Genomic DNA, 23,706 nt, shown 5'->3' on the forward strand with positions numbered 1-23,706 from the left:
AACGTCAACAAGAGCGATTAATCAATAACACAAGAGGAATCGAGAAGATTTTTAAATAGTAAGACGTGCCAATTTTTTAGAATTTTTTTTGAACTTGGGGTCAGTTTTTAACGACGCAAACATTTGTCATTGCCTATTTGAACACTGACTCATTCGGCATTTTCACGGCCACAACGCGAATGAAACCATCTGGAATTACTTTTACAGAAAGATATGCAAATGAAGATGGGGTGTTACATAGTACCCCAATTATGATGTAAAATGGACTTGCATAATCGCTCCGCCCGTGCCAAAACAAGTGACTCAGGACCTACGGATGCGAGCCACTTCGGACATTTCTGGGATATTACCCATGGGTATGGGTGCAATCGGATGTTTTCGGAGATATTACCCACGGCTCGAATTTTGAAGTTTGGTAATTCTGACGGTCATGTCATACGTCACTCAGTGAATATATTCGTGTAGTTCTGAAAAAATGTACCTAAAAACGAATAGCAGTAGAGAAAGTGTGATAAACTTCTTGAGAAACTCGGTGTTTAATACGTGTTTTTAACGCTACAACAAGAACGCAAGAGTAGAAAGATCACGCGGTATTAAATGAGAGGACTCACATATGTGCGCCGTTACCACACCAACCGGATGCCATTTAGGACCATGTAATTTTACCATCTCGTCAAATCGGAGCGTTCTGACAGCAGCATCTATAATGTAACACCCCACTAAAGCGCCCCGATAGAAAGTTCCTATTCCAGGAGCAAAAAGTATTGGACGAATACTCATCGTTTCAGGCCCAGAATTTAAAGAAACATTTGTCTACTCCAATATTGACAAAATTGTTGATACATCAAAGCAACCGAATTTTGCAGTTATCAGAAACCTAAGAAACTTCTAAACCGACAACATAGGAATTACAAAGGCGGGTTCTCGTCAAATGATTAGAGACTACCCCTATTCAGTGTGCGTGTGGACAATCTTTATCGCACTGTGTCCAACATCTTCTACGTGAAACATTGGGCGTCCGTCTGCCTCCTTTATGAAGTCGCACTAAAAGTCTTGTAGATTAGTGTTCATTTAGGTCTATGATTCATCGCAACATGGCGATCCTCAAGCCCTTCCAGCAGTTTTTTAAACAGGAAACGGAACTCACCGAGGCCATAGACGTGCTATGCTGTCGTACTCAGGAAGCTGTTGATTGATGTTTGGGTCACTGTAGAGTTCCATACTATCAAGTTATTCAAGCAAATTTGTTGTTTTAACTAGAACACAGGAACTGCCCATCGAATATTACCGTGTCGCATTCATTGTGATTGAGGATGTGCCAATTTATTCAAGATGTTCACTGGACGGCTCTTAGCACCAGATCTCGTAGTTCCATTTAGAGAAGGCGAAGATAGACAGAATTGATCTCGTGAGTAATTGATTCCTTCGACAATTGACCGCGAAAAACACTGGATATCCGGTTTTGGATCGTGAAGTTCGGTGAATTTTATCCCCCCCCCCCCCCTCCTCAATCATCCTAACCAACCACCATCTTTAAATATAGCGCCGGCAGAGTCATGATCCAGAAATGTAGCTGAATTTAGAAGAGGCGAAAACACCAATTTCCTCGCCACTAGGAGGCAGCCGATTAAGATTACTAGGAGCTCAATTCGTTGAGCTGGAAGAAGTTTCCAAACTTCTCATGAAAGAGGTACTATACTTCCTTGAGAGTAACTTTACAATTCTGATTGCAATTTTTTTAACGAAAAGCGTAGGAGACAGTTATAAATAATTAATAATAAAAGTTGTTGCAATCTTTCAGTGGGAATTGAGATAAAATACAGGGTGCTCCATTCGAAAAATCAAAATTGCTATTGGTTTCGTGTAGATCTGACAACACTGCATTAACGAAAATATATCGAAAAAAGTTAAAAAACTTCCCACGATAAGTTTGGAATTCGGGGACTTCTGAGGAGACCTTATGATGAGTTTTGTTAGGTTTCTTACCTATTTTCAACTGTTTCTCAGATAACTTGATCTTTTTGAAAAATTTTGCAGATTTATTCCTATTTTTAACAGTAGAGCTTTTATATATTTTTGATTGCTGATAAACCCTTCAGCAATAGACTAAATCAGGAGAGTAATACTAACCGATTAATTCATATTCACCCGGCAAATTTTCGGATAGCAGGATGCAGAATTCAATTCTGCATCGACTTGCTATAATACAGTGAAAGAGAATTAACCACGAAACTATCAGTTTCCGCTGTAAAGGTTTTTAATATAGTACGAGATATTTTGCTAGAAAATAGGTTGGAGAACAATAGGTGGAATGGGTAATCCTGGTTTGTGAATTTTCTCGTTTCTATGGAGTTTCCAAATAATTTAAAAATATTATAAAGGAGTTAAGTGCGTGAAATTTAGGGACCTGCATTTTAGCGAAACGGTGTGTGGATAGGCCGGCACAAAAACTCTCAATCAGCATTGGGAAACTTTATTTTATATTAGAAAAATCTATAAGTGGCTTTTGCCATACAAAAGTACCCAACCTACCTTAACAAAAGATCAGGCAAACATCAGGTGAAGTGTATTGACACAATACGGCGATATAACAGTCCACAGGTTCTCTTGATATGAGAAATATCTCAAATTACACAAGTTCTAGAAAAATAAGCACTATTGGGTCGGATGCTGGCCCACAACTATCTTCTTGTCGGGCGTTACCGGCTGTTGCTCCATACTATAATCCTATAATTGTAGGAGCGTCCTCTATCAAATTATAATTCAACTCGCAGCCACGAATAAAAACATATATATGACACACATGTCATAAATTTGTTTCGCTACAGCGTGGAAGACCATTTCCCTTCCCTTTTGTACGAAACTGTCATAGATGCATGAGCCGCATCAAATGTATTTACGACCCCTATATCATTTAATAGTTATTCTTCTTCAGAATCAGAATCAATATCGTCAAAACCAAACATTCGGTTATGATAGGTGACACAACTCAATTAATTAAAAAAAACACATGGTTTGATCTAATTTTAGCTTTTATTCAATTCTTAAAAGAAAATATTATGTACAGCATAAAAATAAATATTTTCAGTAAATAATTTTTCGAATGTACAAATATTACTACAATATGTATTCGCAAATCCATGATAATCAATAAAAAATTACAAATATATTTGACCGAACATAGAAATCAAGTGGGTCTTGAAGAAACTGAGATGGGGAAAAATCAAATTACTTTATTTTTAAAAATTGGTGATAAAATTAAAATTACAAGTTTAGACAACTATAGTGGAATATTATTGTAGAAATAACGTTTGAAAAACAAAATCTGAGAGTATAAATGATATAAAATAAATTTGTACTAGATTGAGGAAGCACTAAATCCACGTAGAAGAACTGCACTTAAGATATGTAAAAATCCCACCCTTTCTATATATATATATATATATATATATATATATATATATATATATATATATATATATATATATATATATATATATAATTGATAGATCAATTTTTAATATACAGTGTGTTGAAAAAAAATAAAAGGCGGGTTTTTCCCATTTCCATCGAAGAAGATTAACACATTTATCATTTTTTACGTTTCCGAGAAACCATCATCAGCTTCGATTTTTTTAATATAGACCTATTTTCTCCTTCAGTTCTTCTTTTCTTTCTAAAAACGATAATCTTTTGCACTATCATAAAAATGCGGGACTGTTTTTTAAAAAGGAAATGATGGCATGCATATACGGACGTCAAATTTAATACCGCCATGTTGGAGGAGTAAAAGTTGCTTTTGCGATTAGAAAGGTAGAGAATCAAAAATCATCTCATTCAATGCGTCCTGGTCAAAAATGATGTAATGCTTCCTCATTTGCAAAATTGGATATTTATCAAAAAGTATAAAAATTAAACAAACGCACCTCTGAAGTATATTTTAATCTGTGGTTCAATACACACAGAAAAATTTTAGACTTGGCAATACAGTAACATTTTCCATCTCGCTTCCATTCATTTAAAATCTCTGTATAGCAATTTTTTTTTTTCAAAATTTTTTCAGAGGCGCTACACACTCCACACTATGTTAAATATTGCACACGTTTTACCTGGCGATCACTTGATTTCCCCACAAACCTATTGTACAGTTACCAATATATCGCGAACCATCATGAAACTTAACTAGCAAATTAAATCAACTTTTCAAGTCACTTATCTTATTTTTTATAAATTAAACCTAAACCATTATCTTTTGGAGAAAACACTGTTAGTTTAGTCCTTTTGTCACGCGCAAGCCATTTCCTGCTTAGCAGTTTTGAGTGCTGAAATTTAAAACCCAAAAAATAATATTTTGTTTGCTCGCAAATTTCGTTATTTACCTTCTCTCTCACGCCTTCTGATTTTCTTTCTCCGCCTTTCTACGGCCGCGAGTTCCGTCTTTACGTCGGCATAGGTTTTCCGCAACTCGGACAGCTTTTGCTGTAGTACGGCTATTCTCTGGGTGCTGTCTAAACTGGGATCTAAAATATTAAACAGAAATCTGAAGAAAACGGAACGAAATAATAATGCAAAAACGTAATGTGAACATTGTCCCTTTATTTCTTTTCCAATCTACATCACTTGCGACGGACTTGTTTATTTACAGGGTGGGTCAACTCGAATTATGAGCAACTTACTAGTTCAAATGAAAATTGGTCATCTGCAACCATTTGTCCGCCAAAACTTTGAAACTTAAACAAGTCTACGTAACTTTTTTATTTTTAAAGATAAGTGAAATTTGAAAAAATCATCTCCTAGGCAAATTTTTATGCAAAATAAGAAAATATCTAAATTTTGTACATATTTTAAAAATTACGGTTTCAAATTAGTATGACGCATCAGATCGGTAATTGCCTCATCGACCCAAATGCAATTTAGGCCAAAATTTCGATCTTTCCCTCATATTTGCAAATACTATTTTTCTATTATGGTCGTCTGGTAGTAGATAATGCATTTTCCTAGTTTTGTAGATTTTGTAGTAATCATCCTTTTAATATTCGCTTCGCTGAAAATCTCAACTCCAACCAAAGCTTCGAAACTTATTGTAGAGCATTTAGGATGTGGTGGTTCGAGAATTCGAAGTCGACTTGACTTGCTAGTGCCCGGACGATTGTTTATACTTGATTTTGTTGTCTTTGCTTGCCGAGTCCGAGAGACTCGCCGGCAACATTGTATTTTATTTAAGTTGTAACTGAATTAGTTACCAATAAATATCTGGAAAGTCTTGTATTAGTCCTATTCCTGCAAACCGACCAATCCACATAAATTCCTGAGAGGCGGGGAACTATCTCAAGGATTTTGCGATTATTTCCCCGAACTTTAACCGTTTAAAAATAACTGCAGCTGACTGCCTACGTTCAGGATACCTATCAACGTATAAATTAGCGGCAGCGTTAGAACTTTCCTTGGCATCATGATAACATTTAATCATGTCGTATTTTTGATAATGTTCACACATTTCTTTAATAATATAACAATAAATATAACTATTTAACAATCAACAAGACGTAAACTTTATCCGATTGACTACTGACTGCTGACAGTTGCTTCGAAGTTTTGCCAAAAGCTTCATATTTAAATACTGAGTTTATAAACAATAATCATATAGCTACTACAGGTATAGAGGCTCTGTCTGTGCCAATAATACAGGAACTTATGATGCAACTATGAAAAAAAAAATTGACAAGTTCCATTCGACACGCACATGCGCAAGATTTAAAGTCTGTTTCTAACCAATGACCTTGCGATATTCAATAACCCGCATGGCCGCTGACAGATCGTTAATAAGTTTAGATGCGGCATTTTTACGTCAGTATTTTCTCAAATTACACCTAGATCTGTTAAAGTTAATTGTGTAGTAATGGTAATTTGTATTAGTAACACGTTTGGTAAACTTCTTGTTACTCGTTTATGAAACAGTCGCTGAATATCATGAATAATAAAAATTATAAGCTAATGTAAACTATGAAAGAAAAATATGATTAAACTAAACATTAGTAACAACGTACAATTTGCAGTTCTACTTGAATGAAGAAATTTACTTTGTTTTTATGAATTACAATTTCGTCAGAGTCTGTGCCCCAGATGCATCTGATTTTGAAATATAATAATAAATTATATAACTAAATTTCTGAAATTCTAAAGTAACTAAGTTTGTTAATTTTTTTTATGATCAAATTTTTTTGATGCGTTTCTGTAGAAGAACAACCCACATGAAAAAAAAAGAAGAAGGAAAGACAGACAAAATATGAATTATTTGCAAACATTTTCAGATACTGGTCCAATTGTTTCCATTGTGACCAAAAAGGTGCAAAAACTAGGGCCCAGTTTTTTCCCATAAAAAGCACATAGAAACTTAGCTGAATTCAGGAAAATAGTTAACTAAACTTATCAAATTTAATAAAACTATTACTTATGAAGATCGCTTCTTGAAAAGAATGTAGTTATTCACAAATAAAAATTCAGAATTTATTCTAGACAATCCAGATCAATAAATGCTTAACAACAAAAAGTAAACAAATATTATTTCTTGTTGTTTTGGGCCGCTATTTATGAGTATTTTTAAAATTCAGGCCACACTAGATCTTTAAATAATAAATTATTTTATATTTAGATTTTAATTTAACATTGCCACTCAGAATACCCTTTCACAGTTTTTGAAAAGAGGCCTTATGAGTAATTTTTATATATTTTATTCACTAATATGCGCATCCGCGGTCATTTGGAATCTGGTTGTTAACCAATACCAAACGTCATTTCAAACCAACCTGTAGCCTTTTTTACGGCAGTATTTTTTCAAGAAATTTAAGAGGCATGCGTAGATCATTCCATATGGCTACTAGAGATATAGAGGACCTGTCTAATGCTGATAATACAGGAACTTATGAAGCAACTTTGAAAAAAAAATGAGAAGGTTACCAACATCAACAACCAACATGTTCACTAACAGATCGTTAATAAATTTGGTTGCTGTATTTTCTCAAAATATGCCTAGGTGTGTGGAAATAGCTGTTGCTGTTCAGGTTAGTGTGGGAAATGTGGAGGCATGCGCGGAAAATAATTCCCTTCTCTGCGGCGCATCAATTTTTACCGGAGTAGGGCTCTACGAAAATATCATAGCCTCCCGAGACGACCCAATACATAATATATAAATTTTCCACATAACCCAAAAAAAATTTTTAAATCGGCGGAATCAATCAATGAAATCTGTAAAATCTTTCTACTAAAAAATAGGTATGCTGTATTGGTCGGGTTTGATGACGTGACTAAATGTTTATTTGGTATCACTTACCGAATTCCACAAAGAAATTATACTTGGAGGGTCTCGGCGATCTGGATGACCTATCATAAACGGAAGTGGTGCTTCCGGGAGTTGTGCCACCTACGCTTCCTCCGGCCGAATGTTCAGACGCATCGTCACTGTCGCTATCTCGTCGATGTCTGGTCAGCGGCTTCCGGCCGCGTTTCGCTCCGCATGCCGGGGGCATCTGAGTGTCTTCGGAGGTGCGCAAGGAACGCCTTCTCTTTCGGCAGCCTAGCGGCGGACCGCAAGGGTCAGACGGTCTTTTCGTGATGGTGTAATCGAGTGTCATCTGTGTATCTGAAACAGAGTGGGAAAGTAATTTTATTTTATTTATTAAATTGAGGGGATCAACCATTTGCAGCACTTCAATAACAATAATTATAATATCTGTCTGTATCTCATATCAAATCATGTATCACTTAAGCCATTTGTTAGAAATGTTTGTTCTCAGAGTTTGGGTTATTCAAGATTTCTTTTCATTTAATATTTTTGAGGTCACTCCGCTTCCAGATATATCGGAAGTCACCATTAATATCCTATCCTAATTTCAAATGTATATTATTTTATTTATGGCTTTCTGAAGAAAGTTTATGATTAATTTAATAGGGATTCCTACCAACTTTATACTGTTTCTCAGATATCGTGATTTTTTTTTGAAAAATTTTACAGATTATCCCTATTTTTAACAGTGGGCCTTTTATCAATTTTTGATTGATGATAAATGCTTTTGCAACAAACAAACGGAGAGTAATACTTTTCAAATCCGTATTGAAAATTGATTTACCGCATATAGGGAGTCAAAAATAGCAGGAGCGTAATCTTTTGAAATCCGTATTGATAATTGTTTTGTCAAAAAATTGAACAACCAATTAGATTATTTTCAAAGTCAAAAAAATTCAATTTTTCAATCGATTTGCTATAACTTACCGTATAGCTATTTTCGACGGTTTTTTTTATATCTTTTACAAGTTCTGAGATAAGGGTCATCCTATAATAAACGGACCACCCAGTACTTACAGTTCATAATTTTGTTAGGAATAACAACATACAAAAAAAATTAGATTAGGTAATTAGCGACTGTGTTATAAGTTTGCAAAAACTTTTATTGTATAAATGAGTTTTGATCTGTGTGCCCATTTCACAATGGGAACAGAAAGCGACCAAAAACACAACTTTTGTTACATCAATTTTGAGAGCTTTTAATATTACATCCGGAATATGATCGAAATATGATCTTTAACACTTTCACATAAGGTTATCGATATGATTGCAGTTCCAATGAGGATCAATATATTTCTTTTTCAAAAATAATTTCCAGTATTTTGTCTTGGCTCATTTACTTAATAATTTTTTTTTTAAATTTTTTGGATCATCCGTTTCCCATAATATCGTACCTCGTCGCCCTTACTAGAACACTGTATATAACTTTAAGTCATCAGGAAAGATCAACCGAGATTTCCAGGTTACCTTGATACCATTTTATCCTTAATATAAGTTTTTTTAAGTAATTTCGAATTTATAATTCGTTATTGAAGATTTTTAATTACTTCTTATTCCTTTCCTATTTAAGTGCAACAGATCAGAAACCAATGAAAACAAAACAATTTGCCTTAAAAGTTAATAACAAAGTTCTTAAGAAATAATGTTAAAACCAGATTTACCACTCTCAACATCTTCGGCACGTCAAAGACAAAATTCCGTTTGAGACAGTAAGAGTTGGAGAGATTAGACATAAAATATCAACTATGCCAAAAGAACATGAAAGAGCCTTTATTCTATGGTAAATAAACTCGATCAACATCAAATCTTATTCGACCAAACTAAAATTCTTGCACATAATGAATTCCTCTACCAAAGAAAAATCAGAAAATCCGTAGAAATCTCTAAAGAAGAAGAAGAAAGTCTCACCAATACGGGAATCAGTCATATCGTCCTTCTAGCCCCACCCCCTATGTGACTTTGAAAATTTAAAAACAGAAGGCTTAAAAACCACAAACAATGGAAATATTCCAGATTGGATAATTAAATACTCCGACTTAATTTAAGAACTGACTTTTTTAGGTCGACCCTTAAATTCTGAGCCTTTCAGATTTTACAGATTAGTGAATTACGCTAAATCTTAGCTGAAGTGATTTATAGTGAATATAGGGTAAATATTTGAACTTATTATAGGATTAATAAAATAAAAAAAAAATGTGCATTGGATTTCAAAATAATAAGACCCACACACTTTGAGAAAGCAGATTTGAGAACTATCACAGCCAGAACTAGTTAATACCGGACTTACCTTCTTCACTATAAGGTGACAGTTTGACCAATGAGGTTCTAGAGTGAGTCGCGGGAAATTCCGATTCGCAGTCGACAGATTTTCCGCTATCATTTGTGTTTGGTGAAATGTCATCGGGCTCACTGAAATTGTTTAAAATCATTTTTCAATTTTGCACATTAAACAGTTTATTGGTAAAAAATTATACAAAGTTCTGTTACAGATCAAAAGAGAAAAAACATATTTTTTAAAATTATTGTTACAACTTGCCAAAAATCCAAAGTAATTAAATTTAAAGTTTAAATTATATTTATACAGGGTGAGTTTTTTTTAATGGCGACAATACGAACACATTTTCTTTTCTGTCTAAATGGCTTATCAATATTACAGGAATGCCAACCATGCGAGAATAGTATGACATAGGTGAGAATGAAAATTACTATGATGAGCTGTTAGCACGGGTTCCCTGGAAGAGCTAGAAATAGTTATCGGGATAACTTTTTTGATAATGTAAAGTTGATCAATGAGAGTTGGTTCATAATAACTGAAGGATGATAACTTATAAAATGTTTTGTGTTAAGTTTGTTCCCTTGTACTTAACAACGAGGGACCCCATACTTGACCTGATGCTTTTTGGATTGAAATGAACATACTGATCATGATCAGATTAGAGATATACTGGTCAAATTTTGAAATGTATAGATTGACAGTTCTTTTAATAGAATGTTATGTTGTCATTCAACAACACTATTTCACAGGTGCACAGACGGCGCTGCGTTACCGACTGAAAAATTTCTTATATCACAACCATCTTTAAGAAAGGAAGAGATTTACAGAGGTTAATCCCAACGAGTATATAGGAAAATTTTAAAAAAGAAAATAGAATCTGAATACAAAAACATGGAAGTAAAAGAGCAAGCGGGGTTTAGAGCTTTAGGGTCTACATCAGATCATTTGTATACAGTGACACATGAGTTAGAGAAAAACACTATCAAAAATCAGGAGGTACATCTCTTCTATATAGATCTTAGGATATTACAGCATACCTCTGCAAAAATTGTGGGAGCGCTCAAAAACATATATGAAAACATAACAGCTAAACTCATTATCTGAAACCATACCAATAACAATCAAGGATTCCGCCTCTTGCCTGTATTACTCAAAATATATCTCCAGGAAGCCTTACAAAAATCGTTGAGCAAATGCAGAGGAATGGGAATCCCATGGTGTAACAATAAAAATACTTTATAAACCCTTTTCCTTGCAGAAAAGCAAATACTTCTAGTCCAAGATCATGATCACCTAGAGCAAGAAGACTATGGAAAATGAAAGAAAAAAAACGAAAAGTATGACAGTAGGAGGAAAGTCGAAAAATATAATATTGGAAGATGGAAAAATGAAAATGAAAAATTGCAAAGAGTATAAATATCTGAGGGTAAAAATTGCATGTAACGACTCACTAGATGAGCAATACAAAGAAATTAATAATACAATTCAGAAAAGGAATATCCATGCTAAATGGGGTTCTGTGGAACCGAAGTGTCCCCAAATGTAATTAAAAAACTATATAACAACACATATGGAAGTGAGGTATGACAAAAATAACAAAACTAAAAACGTGCTTCTAGCAACTGAAATGGACTTTCGGAGCAGATCCGCTGAAAGATCAAAGAAAAAAAAGTTAAAAAACACAGCAATAATCAACGACATAATAAGGAAACAGCTTATACTCGTACAGCGAATGCACAAAAATCAAATACCGAGAGGACCATGGACAGTGGAAGAGAAATTAAAAGAGGAAGACCCAGAGAATGAGGGAATACACAAAGAATTGAAAGAAAGAGGAGGTTGAGCATCGGTAAACGAAGTAGAACGTTCTATATATATGTTGCATATATGGCTAAAATATGAAACAAATTCATTTAAAAATCAAGTATTTAATTTCAATAAAAATGCTCTCACACGTCCATCATATTTTATTTTGGGCATTTTTTCTGCAGTAAATAGACAGTAGATATACAGGGTCGATCAAAAAGTAGATGTCGATACCAAGTTACTTTTTTTTTAATTGAACGATATTTTTCTAAATCCATTTTTGAATTCTGTGTCAAATTTCACGCATAATTCATGTTGCATATCTTAAACCTATTTTTTTTTATGAGTTAAAGAATAAAAAAACAGAAATGTAATTTTGAAATGACGGGTAAGTAGCTAGTACCAGTAAAGTTCTTAAATTGTCACAGTTACATCACATTTCAGTAAAGAAAGTGAATATTATGCTATATATGAAATATGCCTCTATATGAAATTCAGAGAATTGAAAATTTAATTTTTATTGGATATGGACACAAAACGAGAACTCAACGTTTAACACAAAATATCCAGAAAGACCCAATACAAGATCAACAGCGAGTAAAAGCGAAAAGTTATAGAAACACATTTATTTCTATAGGTACCCTCCCGATAAAGTCAGGACGCAAAAATGTTTATACAGGAAAATTAAAACTTACTCTCTAGGCGACAAGTTGCTGACGGTAGTCTCTGGAGTGGTAGGCGGGGTATTATCAATAACTGCCTGGACATTGTTGCCTCTTCGTTCATTGTCTGCGACCGGGGTAGAAGGAGCAGGCGATATCCTCTTTTGCTCCAACAACATTTTGCTGTTGCTCATACCTGGGGCACTGGCAAACGGAATTTCGTGAACCTAACAGGAAATTATCATTTGTTTACTACCTTATAAAAGCTGTACGAGATATTTTACCGATGAACTACTCTGAACGTCGTTCTTTCCAACAAATTCGGGCACCGGTGCTGGACTTCGGGGTATTTCCTCTTCGCAAAATAAAAGAGAATGCAGGTTCGACTCCTGCTGGTCTTCTTCGCCGGGTTTCTCACTTTCGATCACAACTTCTTTAGACAGAACTTGAGGCTCAATCGGGTCTTCGATTTCCATGTCGCAGTCCTCGTCCTGAATACTATCAAATTTGAAATTCCTCTCTTCCGATTGGGATTCAATCTCCTCGTCGGTTCTTTTTGGTAACGACACATTACTGATGTCGTTATCTTTCGAGTCCAATAAGGGCTTGAGGGAAAATTCCGTATGGGACTCGTCATCCGATCTCACTATTATAAGCTGCTCAGAATCGCTACTGTCACTGTTAAAATCTTCATCGAAAGTTTTGCTGGGAATTCGTTTGCTCTTTCGAGGTTTTGTCTCTATTGCTGACGTTTTCGATTCTTCGGTTACAACTTTTGTCTCCAAAGAAGCACTATTTTCCTCCTCTTTGTTGGTTTCCGTCTTTTCTGTCTCAATTTTCACTTCCTCCACCTTTAGAGTGGTTTCGTTTTTCCCCCGCTCGATTTTAATATCCGCGTTAATGTCGCAATTAAATGTGTCCGGAGGATCCGTTTTGACGAAGCTCTTGGTCTCGATATTGTTTTTGATGAAGCTGAACTTCTGCAGAATTGAATCGGCGATTTTCGTACCAGTTTTGACAGTAAGCTCCTTTCCAGTGTCGTCCACTTTTGGGTCTAGGATCATCGGTGGTTTGGATACTATCGATTCCAATAACGAGCTGTCCGTCTCCTGTAAGGCTGGAGAAATTAGTTTTGCAGCAAAATTGGTGTCCTTTTCTTCAGCTGGTTCAGGTTCCATCTCTAGTTGGGTGTCATCAGAACTTTCCTACACAAAGACGTACATTGTTTTTAGTCTTCATTGTATTTTGAAAACTTTTCAGTTTAATAGAGGAGCAGCGGGTATCATGGAGAACAGTTTTTTTTATATCTGATCTTTATTTCGAAGGAAAAATTAATGGGTTGAAATTTTAAAAACTAAAGCGAATGATAAAACTTTTTCAAAGGGGAAAATAATTATAAAAAACTTCGGACGTCATTAGTCATGCCCGTTTATCGTGTGTTGGACTATACCGAAGGGAACGGGAAACGACTACACTAACTTGGAACCAAAACATAACGGCCGTCAGTCCCGAGCATCTCTTAAATAAGGAGAGCATGCGAGGAATCTCCGGGTAGAAAACTACAAAGAGAATAGGAACATGGAATGTAAGAACTGAGTAAGGCTGCTAACTTGAATAAATGGAGAGACTCTGGGATGCAGTAAAGTGAGCGACGTGGCCCAATGCGGGTATGTACATGTGTTATGGGAAAAAATGCAATGTATTATTCCGCAGTTAAAAACGAACAAAATAAAATTGACTTGTTGGGGTATATATATATATATATATATATATATATATACCCCAACAAGTCAAAGTAAGTACAGATGCAATATAACAATTGTTAAACAGAAACATGGTACCAAACATACTAGAGACTTCAATGCCAAGATAGAAAGATAGAGAAAAATAACATAGTGGGTAAGTTTCGCCTTGGAAAAAGGAATAAGACAGGAGACAGACAGTTTAATAAAATTCTGTAGAGATAAATCAGTATATGTAGTATAATGAACCGCTTTTTAAAAGTAATACTACACCACTAGACGCGTGGAAATCTCCAGCCTTAGAAGTAATTTTGACGAAGCAACATAAAAAAAATACAGTCATATCATAAAATGCTAAGAATATCCTCATATATGTCTCCATCTTATCAGGGAAGGCAAAATCAATATCAAGAGGGGACCAGAAAGAATAATCAACTCCTGGCTTAAGAACCTGCCACAATAGACAGATATGCCCTCCATAGAATTATTTAGAGGAGCCACAAATAAGATTAAATACGTAAATGTAAGATAAGGCACCTTAATAAGAAGATTATTCCTAAAATAATTTTATGGTTTTGTTTTTTGTTTTTTTACTTTTCCGCTTTCTCTGATTTTGGTTGCGTTATTTAAGTTTTTGCGTCATTGTATAATAGTGATTGCCTCTAGATTTTTCAACGAAAAAATAATCATATACTTACGACCAACATCTCCTCTTTTAGCTCACTTGGACCGTCGATGACGGGACTCGAAGCGGAAATGCCTAGTATCGATAACGTTTTCGCCTCTTCTTCGGGTTTAATTTGGTACATCAATGGCGTCGCAAGCAACGTATCACAACTGTCATCGTCTGTCGATGAACTCTGAGCTATTACTCTCTGTATCTGGGCTTGCAGCATATCGTCTTCGTCGCTATTCATGGTCTTCCCTTCGTCCGTTTTCCCGCTGGAAAACTCCATGTCAAGAGTGTTTCTGTCAGGTGACGGCTTCGAAAAGTTCGACGTGAATAAATTTTCTGATCTGGTAAATATCTGGGTTTGGGACTCGCAATCGGAAAGCTCCATATCTCTGCTGTACTCGTCCGCCACTTCAGGCAATTCTCTGAATAAGCTTAGTGGTTCTTGCAACACATTTTGAGTCTACAATAACAAGCCTCCAATTAACGAGCAATGGTAACAACAATTGGGAAGTATCAATTAGTATCTCAGCCTTATTTAACTAGAACGCGGCTTAAATTTAAATGCACCCCTGCGTTTTTGGAAGCTGAACAATAATTGTCAATTTAAAAACGTAAAGGTATGCTCATAATGTGACCATCATAAACAGGAGAAAAATGAGCTGCGAGTACCACAACAACATTTTTTTCGAAAAGGGGTATCTCGTTTATTAACAAAGATAGTGCCATGCGAGAAACAAAAGGTGTCTCAAATGAATCAAACATATATTTTTTAAATGGATCAAGCTGTATATTTTTGGATAATACGATTGAGTTTGTCAAGAACATCTTAAAAATATATGGTTGTTTTTAATATTAAGCCTATGATTTAACTTTTGAAAAATATTCGTTTTTGTTACTTTACAATGACCGGTTATTTTAAAAAGAAAATAACAGTCACGTCACATTCAGAAATTGTGAAATGTGAGCCAATATTAAATTTTAAAACTTTGAAAAATACATGCTAGAAGCTCTAGAAGTCTATTTTAAAAGGTTTGCATTATTGTATTTCCTTCTATTGAAAACCATTTAAAATCATTTATTACTTATAGATCTGCAGAACGATTTTTTTTTGTCAGATAAAAACAAATTTTGATCTTGATATTGCGAGTCTCAATGTATGATTTCTGTCGAACAAGATGTTTTATTCATTTTTTAAATGGTTTTCCACATGATTTCTTGAAAAGATTTCAATCCCACGGTACGAATCACAAAGCTCAATTCGCATCATTACAACTTTGTTAAAACTTACCGCATTTACAGGTTTATTGTCGGTCGATTTTTCGGGGCTGCACTTGATTAAATTAAAACTGGGCGACTCCACCAACTTATCGAAGGGATCCACCTCCTTAGGAACATCAATTGCACCAACATTTTGCTCCACTTCAATTTCCTCCTTCTCCTCCTCCTCCTCATCTTCTGAATCTGCCAAGATTTCCCTTATGGGAATCCTGCTGTAAGTCCTCTTCTCCATGTGTCCTTCTTCAGATTTATCTGTACTGGACTTAATGAGCTTGGCTTTTGATGAATTTTCCAGTTCTTCGAAAAGCCTAGGCAGACGCTTCTTAACGTTCTTTTCTTCCACTAATTTGGATCTTTCAAACTCAAATGGCTCTGGTTCCTTGAACTCGTAAATGTCGTCAGAATTTAACGACTTTTCCGCTTCAGCCAACTTAGGATCTACAATTCCTTCGGACTTGTCTTCTTTTTCTATGGGCGGGGATGACGCATATTCATCAGATGACTCTAAGCTTTCTTTTTCAGAGTTTTCTCCACTCGACACTTTTAGCACTTTGGTGAAACCCTTGAGCTCTGATCGGATTTGATTCAAATCAAAGTCGCGGCCCTTGGGATGGGTTAGACTATCTTCCTCGCTCTCATCGGGAGATTTGTCGGTTTTTTTCATTCTCTTTACCTTCTTTGGAAGAACCTCTGCCCCCTCTTCTTTTTCTGCATCTTCGACACCTTTAACAGGCTCCTTTTTCTTCTCAGTTTTTGGCTGAAAAGCAAACATCTTTAGAGTGACCTTACCAAATTGGAACAAATCACATACCAATAATGGCTTAATTCTGTTTTTGTATGTATCTTCAGTCTTAATGCTACCACTTCTTGTGCGTGGCAATTCCATCTCATTCTCAGATATGTCACTCTCGCTGTCCGATTGTACTGATATGTCTGTTTGAGCAGATATCCGTCTCTTCCCAAAATCTGATTATAAAGAAAAGACACATAGAGTTCCAGCGGTAGAATTGGTGTTAAGACAAGAACCTTGTTTCGCTGCCAATCTATTGGACCTAGTCATGGGCACGGCAGGACTTTTTGTTCGACTGCTTGAAGAGGTGACACTAGCTGGACTGCTAGACCTTGGGGTTTGGTCTGAGGCTAGTCGACTGGATACGGAACCGCCTCTCGCCCTTTTGGAGGCGGTAACTTTGGACGAGGTGGCCACTGGAATTGTTTTACTGCTTATCGAGGGTGTGCAAGATTTACTCTTCTTTGCTTTAGTGTTGGCGCTCAAGTTTTCAGCTACTCTAGTAGTCGGTATCCATTCGTCATATCTAATAAAAATACAATATAGTATAGATTTTTATTATAAGCAAATGAAATATTGTTCATTTAAATATTGTTAAGATATGGACACTAGAAAGTGGTTCAAAGTTTAGCAAAAGCAGATGGAAATAACAATAAAAGTAACAGCGTAATTTAAGATCCGTTTGTACAAGGAATGAAAAACGAAATGCCGGACTTGACGCAACATATGCGAAATATAAATAATAAATAAAAAATATAAATAAAATAAAATAATATAATAATAAAGAACCCTTCCAACAAAACATCAATATTGAAATTGACAGGTAACAAAAAAAGTATTTGTGCTTCAAAACAGTGCCTCCTCATGATCCTTTTATTTCAACTCTAGCAAATCCCAAATAATAGAAACATTTTTCTGGGTTTCCTTTTTTACTATTTATAGTTCTGTAAACCATTTGAAGTCTTTTGACACATCATTTAGAGACTCGGTTAGCCATGTTTCTTATCTTAAACTAGACGAGTTTATTGTAAATTTTAGAGTGGAAAATTATCAGGGCATAAATAACTACTTATTATTAACAGACAGAATAGCTAATATTGTAGCCAAAGAATTTTTGGAACTCCAGAAACGTGGAGCTATATCTCCAAATTTACCATCTTAAATCAAGTTAAATAATTCCTCAGAGACGTTTAAACCTATTTCTATCAGTTTTCGTAGCACAAATTATGTCCGATATTGACTTTTTGACAGGCCTATTGTGCAAATACCTTGTGTTCCATCCTGTATAGTGTACCAAATAAATAGTGCCGGTCTGATCTTTATCAATATCCACCACTTTGGCCTCGTAAGTCACTTTAGATTCATTGGTAGGCCCGTAATACACACTCAATTTGTCCCCAATGTTAATATGGCAAGACAGGCTATCGGTGGTTGTGGCGTTATCTGAGGACGACTCACCAGACAGTTTTTTTTTACTTTTGGTCTTTTTATCCTAAAAATAATAAAAATAGATTTCTTAAGGCATGAACAGAGGAAAGATTTGCCAAACTTACATCCTCTTTACTAGAAAGCTTCTTGGTTGCTTTGGCAATCGTTTTTGGAGTGCCCTCTTTAATCAATTTTGGAGGATCTTTCAGTTCCTTGGATCTTGATCTAGTCTGCTGCACCTAAATTTGAACAAAATAAAACACACCTCAAACCTTAGTACAATGACCTTTACTTTTTCTTCCTTTTTATCCGCCTCCTCCACAACTTTGTTCAATAACTGTTTCGGCACTTCAATGGGTTTGCCTTTTTTATCCTTGCTCGATTTCCTGTCTTTCCTTTTTGGCCGACTAGTTAAATTCTCTGGGTTCAACTCCGACGTATCGGTATCCCCGTTAGTGTCGCTTGTATCATCACCTCTTGCTCTCTTCTCCTTTACATCAGTTTTCTTTTTGACTCTTGGATCAATTTTCTCAGTTGGAGCTTCTTTTCTTTCTTCAAGCTTATCGACAAATTCCTCCTCCTTTTCGGGCTTTGGACTGTTCACTATCAAAACAAATTAAAACCACATTTTTACTATTTCCACCTAAATCTTACCAGGTGTGCTTCTATCTTTGTCTCGAATCAGGCTACGTCCTGCACTAACGGATTTTTTGGTTGATCTTACAGGGTTGTGCATAGTTACTCCCAACGCCCGATAGAACGTTTCATAACTCTGCAGACATTTCTTGTATATCAACTTTACTTGACTGGCAACATTTTGACTGTTGGGCATTTTCAATTTTTCAGTCACCAGCCGCCACTTGTTGTGATTAGTTACGCGATTGTAACCGCCCATTTTTTGAACCAATCGGAAAAGCCGGTGAAGATCGATGTCTCTGTTAGACACTGACGGGGTTTTGTTCATCGGTGTACCTGAATCATCCATGAACTTGTAGAGTTGAGCGACGAACCTGTCCTTTTCTTCACTGGGTTCATCGTCGGATGTCTAAACGAATTATTAACTAATTTATAATTTATGGCCCATCTAATAACCAAAGACCAGTAGAAGTTTTAATGAGAAGTACCCTATTTATAAGATTTGAAGAGAACTTTATAAGTTTTGGATACACATTAAAAGAATCAAGGATTTTGCCAAACCCTGCGACAATCAGAAAACGAAATTAATATTCCAGCTTGTTTTGACGCTTATCCTGAGTAGTGTCAACGTTGTGTAACACAAAATAGGTATCACAGGTAGATAAATAAAAATCACGATTATAAGTTTCAAAATGTTCAAGCTTTCAATCACAAATTTTCAAAAACGAATAGAATTGTTTGAACTGCTTTTACTTTTAATTAAATGCCAAGAAAATAAAAATAAATAATCAGAGTCATATGGACAGATGAATAAAAATTTAGCAGAGATGGACTTTGTAATAGCACAAATAATCATTTTTGGGCCTCTGAAAATCCGCAGATCATTAGAGAAACTGGATTCCAACAAAAAATTGATTTCAATATTTTGTTTTCCTTTTATTTTTCGAGTTCTTTGTCTTTTGTTAAATGTAATTACAAAATTCATCCTGCCTATGTGCGAAGCTTTCTTCTTTCTTCCAAATAACTGCGTTTAATGTTGGTATCACGTAAAAATTATATAAATTAATTTTAATTTCAAAAACGGGCACAAAATTTGGTTAATTTCTTTCATAAAATTTGAAAATAAAAGAATATACAGAGTTAAAAAATCTCACTAATAATCCGTATTTCTGAACTCCCGTACAAAATTTTATTTTCGAGGTAGCCTGTATGTTTCATCTTAAATGGTATGCCAGGAAAGAATGCCTGTCCTTCAAGGAATTGACTGGAAAATTTCGGCTTTCAGTTTAACTAAAGCATGGAACTATTAAGATTTCTTCAAGGGCTCAAAATTACTTAAAAATCTGGGAAATTATTTTTTATTTCGATGACGGTGAGACATATGTGGGAAAGCCTTAAGAAAATTTACTTTATTTTGAAATGATATACACGAGGTTCTATTTATATTTACACTAAGCAAGATGTTGCCACGTTTATATAGAAGCTTCAACACAGCATATTTGAAAATATTTTAGAGCCTCCTTTTATATCACCTTGGTTAATTTGAAGTACATCCTTTGGTTCATTTACCAGATACTAATAAAGCCCGAAAGGCATGTAGCAATTTCCACTATTTCTCTCTACTAATAGATAAAAATTGCTGTGAGTATGTGTATGTATTTTTAACTAGTATAGTATTTTAACTAGAATTTGCAATTTTGGTTGAATTTTGCTTTTAAGGTTGTTTTTTAAATTTTTATACAATAAACTAAACTTTATGTAAAATTGTTTTTGCCACAAATATAATAACTTGTGAGTGTATATGGAAACACCATAATCCCAATTCTAAACTTCTATGGATAAGTTTGAGAGAGTAAGTACTCACTTAACTCTAAAGTAAAAAAATTAACATAGAACTATTTTTAATGTTGTCTTCACAATAATTATTTGATTGAAAAAACAAGGTCACAAATTATCCGCCTATTGCACTGCATTTATAATGAGCAAAAAAAATTGCTTAGTAAAAACCTAAAAAAAGTAGCTTAAACTATAGTAAAAGATTTGGAAATTTGATAAGATTTTGTAAGAAAGTTATTAACATCTTAGCTATGCAGAAAGCTTGTGATACACTAGATCAGCCAATCCTTCTTGATCAACTGAATGACATACAAACAAACAAAGAACATTAATTTGAGATGAGGACAGTCAAAATCTTGAGGTAGAGGTGCCCACAGAGCACACTACTTTTTCATGTATGATGGCTAATTGTTCCTACTGGGTTCACTGAGGGGAGGGAGTTTAATTTTGCGTCGGGGATGATGCAGCCGCATAAGCGGGGAGGATTATGGCATCAACATTTTGAAAAATTAGATGTAGTTTAAAAATGGATAATGGAAATTTTATTATATAAAGATAAAAATATTCTACTGTACTTACTTGCTTTAAAGATAGTATGTAATAAACGATAAATTGATTATACATTAAAGCTGTTGCCACATTTATGCTAACATAATTATAAATCAAATATTAATCAAGAGTCTAACACACATAATACAGTAAACAAAAAGGTTGTCCCGCAGAACAGCAAGAATTAGTACAACATATTTGACTTTGATTGTTAATGTAAGATTATTTATTTTGTTATTATTTTTATTGTTATTATTATTTATATTATTTGATAATTATTATTATAGTATATATAGCATATAGACAGTATACCTCATAGTACATGGATCTTATCAAACTTTCAATTTTGTTGCAGAGTTAATTTCAATCTATGAACAATTATGACCTATATGCATTGTTGGCTCACCTGTGTGTACTGAGAATAAGAGAGGCTCAAGAATTATAGTTGTTATTGACTAAATTAAAGTTAAGTTTTTGGATTCTGTTATCACTGAAGTAGGTCAAAAAGTTTCCCGCTGATTTGAAAATTTTATAATTAGTACAATAAAGTTCATAAAAATTTACTATACAGAGAGAGAGTGGTTATAAAAGGTGAATAGCAGGTTATACGCTAATTGAAAACAAAGAGTTGGAGCAATCTGAAAACTTGGTAGTTTAAATTAAGCAGCAACTATATATGGATCTGAACTATTTTCGAACTTGCGATAAAATAGCAGCTTCTTTGATATTTAAAATAGGACGCACTGTATCTGATTGTATTTTCCGCTACATTAGTTCTATATCTAAATGAAATATAAAAATGAATTGATTTTGTTATTTTTCTTGTTTTCCTTTGTGAAAAGTTACAACTATTATAAACAGGCAAGATCAGGCTTGCAAATGTTTTTTTCCCTAATTTCAGAAAAACAAGAGACTTGGCAACAATTTAGGCAAACCAAAGAAATTGTTAAAATCTTAAAAACTTTATAGACAAATATTTATAGAAAAAGCGTACTCTGGATGAGAAGGAGCAAAACTTGATTAAAATTAATTTATATACTCACATCTGATGCATTATCTTCATTAAAACTGTCAGGGGTATTGAATAACGAGGTTTTATCCCAATGCAAGGGCAAATCATTGTAATCCAAAAATCGTATTGCCTTCTGGACAGCTTCCATTAGGGCTGGGTTCTCTGCTTTTTGAGCTACTTCCCTATTAAATTCTGACACTTCCTTTTTGGGAACTGTATAACTGCAATATATTCTCCAATAATGCCAATTTTTAATTTAAAGTTGATTCGGCTTACTATCGTCCATCTTTAAATGATCTAATTAAATATTCATCCTTAATATTCACCCTTACGGTAAGCTGGGGTGATGGAACAACCACAACTCCAGGAAACCAACTGTCCTTGCCTCTTTTCTTTTCTGAAGTTTCAATACTCACCACCTTTCCAATATCATGGGAATAACCTTCGAGATCGGGGTTATTTTCCTCTTGGAATTCTTCGTCACTGCTGTCATCTCTAAAATTGAACATTTAATATGAATGAGACGTGACAGCAATTAATGTGAATGCCTACTTTAGATGTCTATTTCTTCTGCCTCTCCGACCACCCACTACTGGATTGCCAAAATGCTCAGGATGAGTTAAAGGTAATTGGTCCAGGGTTTCACTTTCATTAAAGTGCCTACCACTTTTTAAACATAAGGCTGTTCTCCGGAGAGTGGTTATGTCCCCATCATCAAATACTATAGTGAGAAATAAAATGTAGTAAATTTGATGCGAGTGTAGAAACCCAATAAGAATATTTCGCAGTTCAGTTAATTGTCAAACATCCCCTCACCTACTGTGTATTGACTACAATCTTGTATTTTAGTAACTGTGGCTTCAACATATTCTTTCCGATCTGGATGTTTAGCTTGAACCACCTGCCCTACTCTGAGAGCTCCTTTGATATCATTATCATTAATGGTAGCCATACCCAATCCCATCTTGTATGTAACCTAACCAAAAAAAAACATATAAAACATAGGAAATGAGTGTTATATCCATCACTAACTTTACATTTTACCATTCGAACTACCCTACTGACTTTAGCTTCACAAAACGCCCCCTTGTATTTAGCACTGACTGCAGTCCCAACTGATAAATACGGGGGATCGTCAACTTGCTGAAAATTATACATTTTTTAAGAAACTTGTGCAATCAACAAACTTTTAACTCACCATTTTGCTTTTGCAAAGGCTGAACTCAGCCCAGATTTTATCAAATTGTATTATGGAGACAAAATTAGGGACCGCCAGCCTTAAATATGCAATGAACACGTGGAAATCAACAAACGGGCATTTTTCACGAAATATACCTGTTTAAAGCAAAACATGTTGATTTCTAAATAGAAATCCAAGCGGAAAAAAAGGACTTAAGTTGAATTGTCCACCGAACCGCCAAAACAGTTACCACCGAAAATTACCCATTTGAAGGAACTTTACACCAAGATTTGGCCTAAAATTTTTCATGTTTTCAATCGACTCACTCCAATAACAGCAAAATTTTATTATGGCATTAATAGAATGCAACACCCCACTACCAAACTGTCACCTTGACTAAACTCAAAGAAAGCTTCTTCTTAACAATTTATGTAACCACACCACGTCTATACACTCGCTCATTGCTAAAATCGGACAAGGATTCTTCTTCTTTC

The 23,706-nt window shown here is 34.8% G+C and overlaps 1 protein-coding gene across 2 annotated transcripts; it reads right to left on the bottom strand.

Moving 5' to 3' along the window:
• Positions 1-3,014: 3,014 nt before the first annotated feature.
• Positions 3,015-23,591, bottom strand: LOC132703037 (AT-rich interactive domain-containing protein 4B-like). 2 transcript variants are annotated; one of them, XM_060672074.1, is made up of 20 exons: positions 23,231-23,591; positions 23,070-23,175; positions 22,849-23,008; positions 22,585-22,753; positions 22,309-22,527; positions 22,064-22,253; positions 18,654-19,044; positions 18,292-18,602; positions 18,125-18,238; positions 17,840-18,063; positions 16,808-17,097; positions 16,593-16,747; positions 15,792-16,538; positions 14,526-14,963; positions 12,370-13,290; positions 12,119-12,312; positions 9,630-9,751; positions 7,331-7,639; positions 4,380-4,520; positions 3,015-4,322 (listed from the first exon to the last, which is right to left on the bottom strand). In XM_060672074.1, exons 3-20 carry the CDS (start codon positions 22,994-22,996, stop codon positions 4,285-4,287), a joined length of 5,121 nt encoding a protein of 1,706 aa, XP_060528057.1. In that variant the 5' UTR covers positions 22,997-23,008; positions 23,070-23,175; positions 23,231-23,591; the 3' UTR covers positions 3,015-4,284. The 2 variants fall into 2 exon arrangements, with proteins under 2 accessions (XP_060528057.1, XP_060528048.1); XM_060672065.1 differs by having other exon boundaries at positions 23,065-23,175.
• Between the last annotated feature and the right edge of the window lie 115 nt (positions 23,592-23,706).

The sequence above is a fragment of the Cylas formicarius genome, unplaced genomic scaffold (assembly GCF_029955315.1).
Source record: "Cylas formicarius isolate icCylForm1 unplaced genomic scaffold, icCylForm1.1 PGA_scaffold_10__41_contigs__length_53128322, whole genome shotgun sequence".
In the NCBI taxonomy this organism is placed as follows: Eukaryota; Metazoa; Arthropoda; class Insecta; order Coleoptera; family Brentidae; genus Cylas; species Cylas formicarius.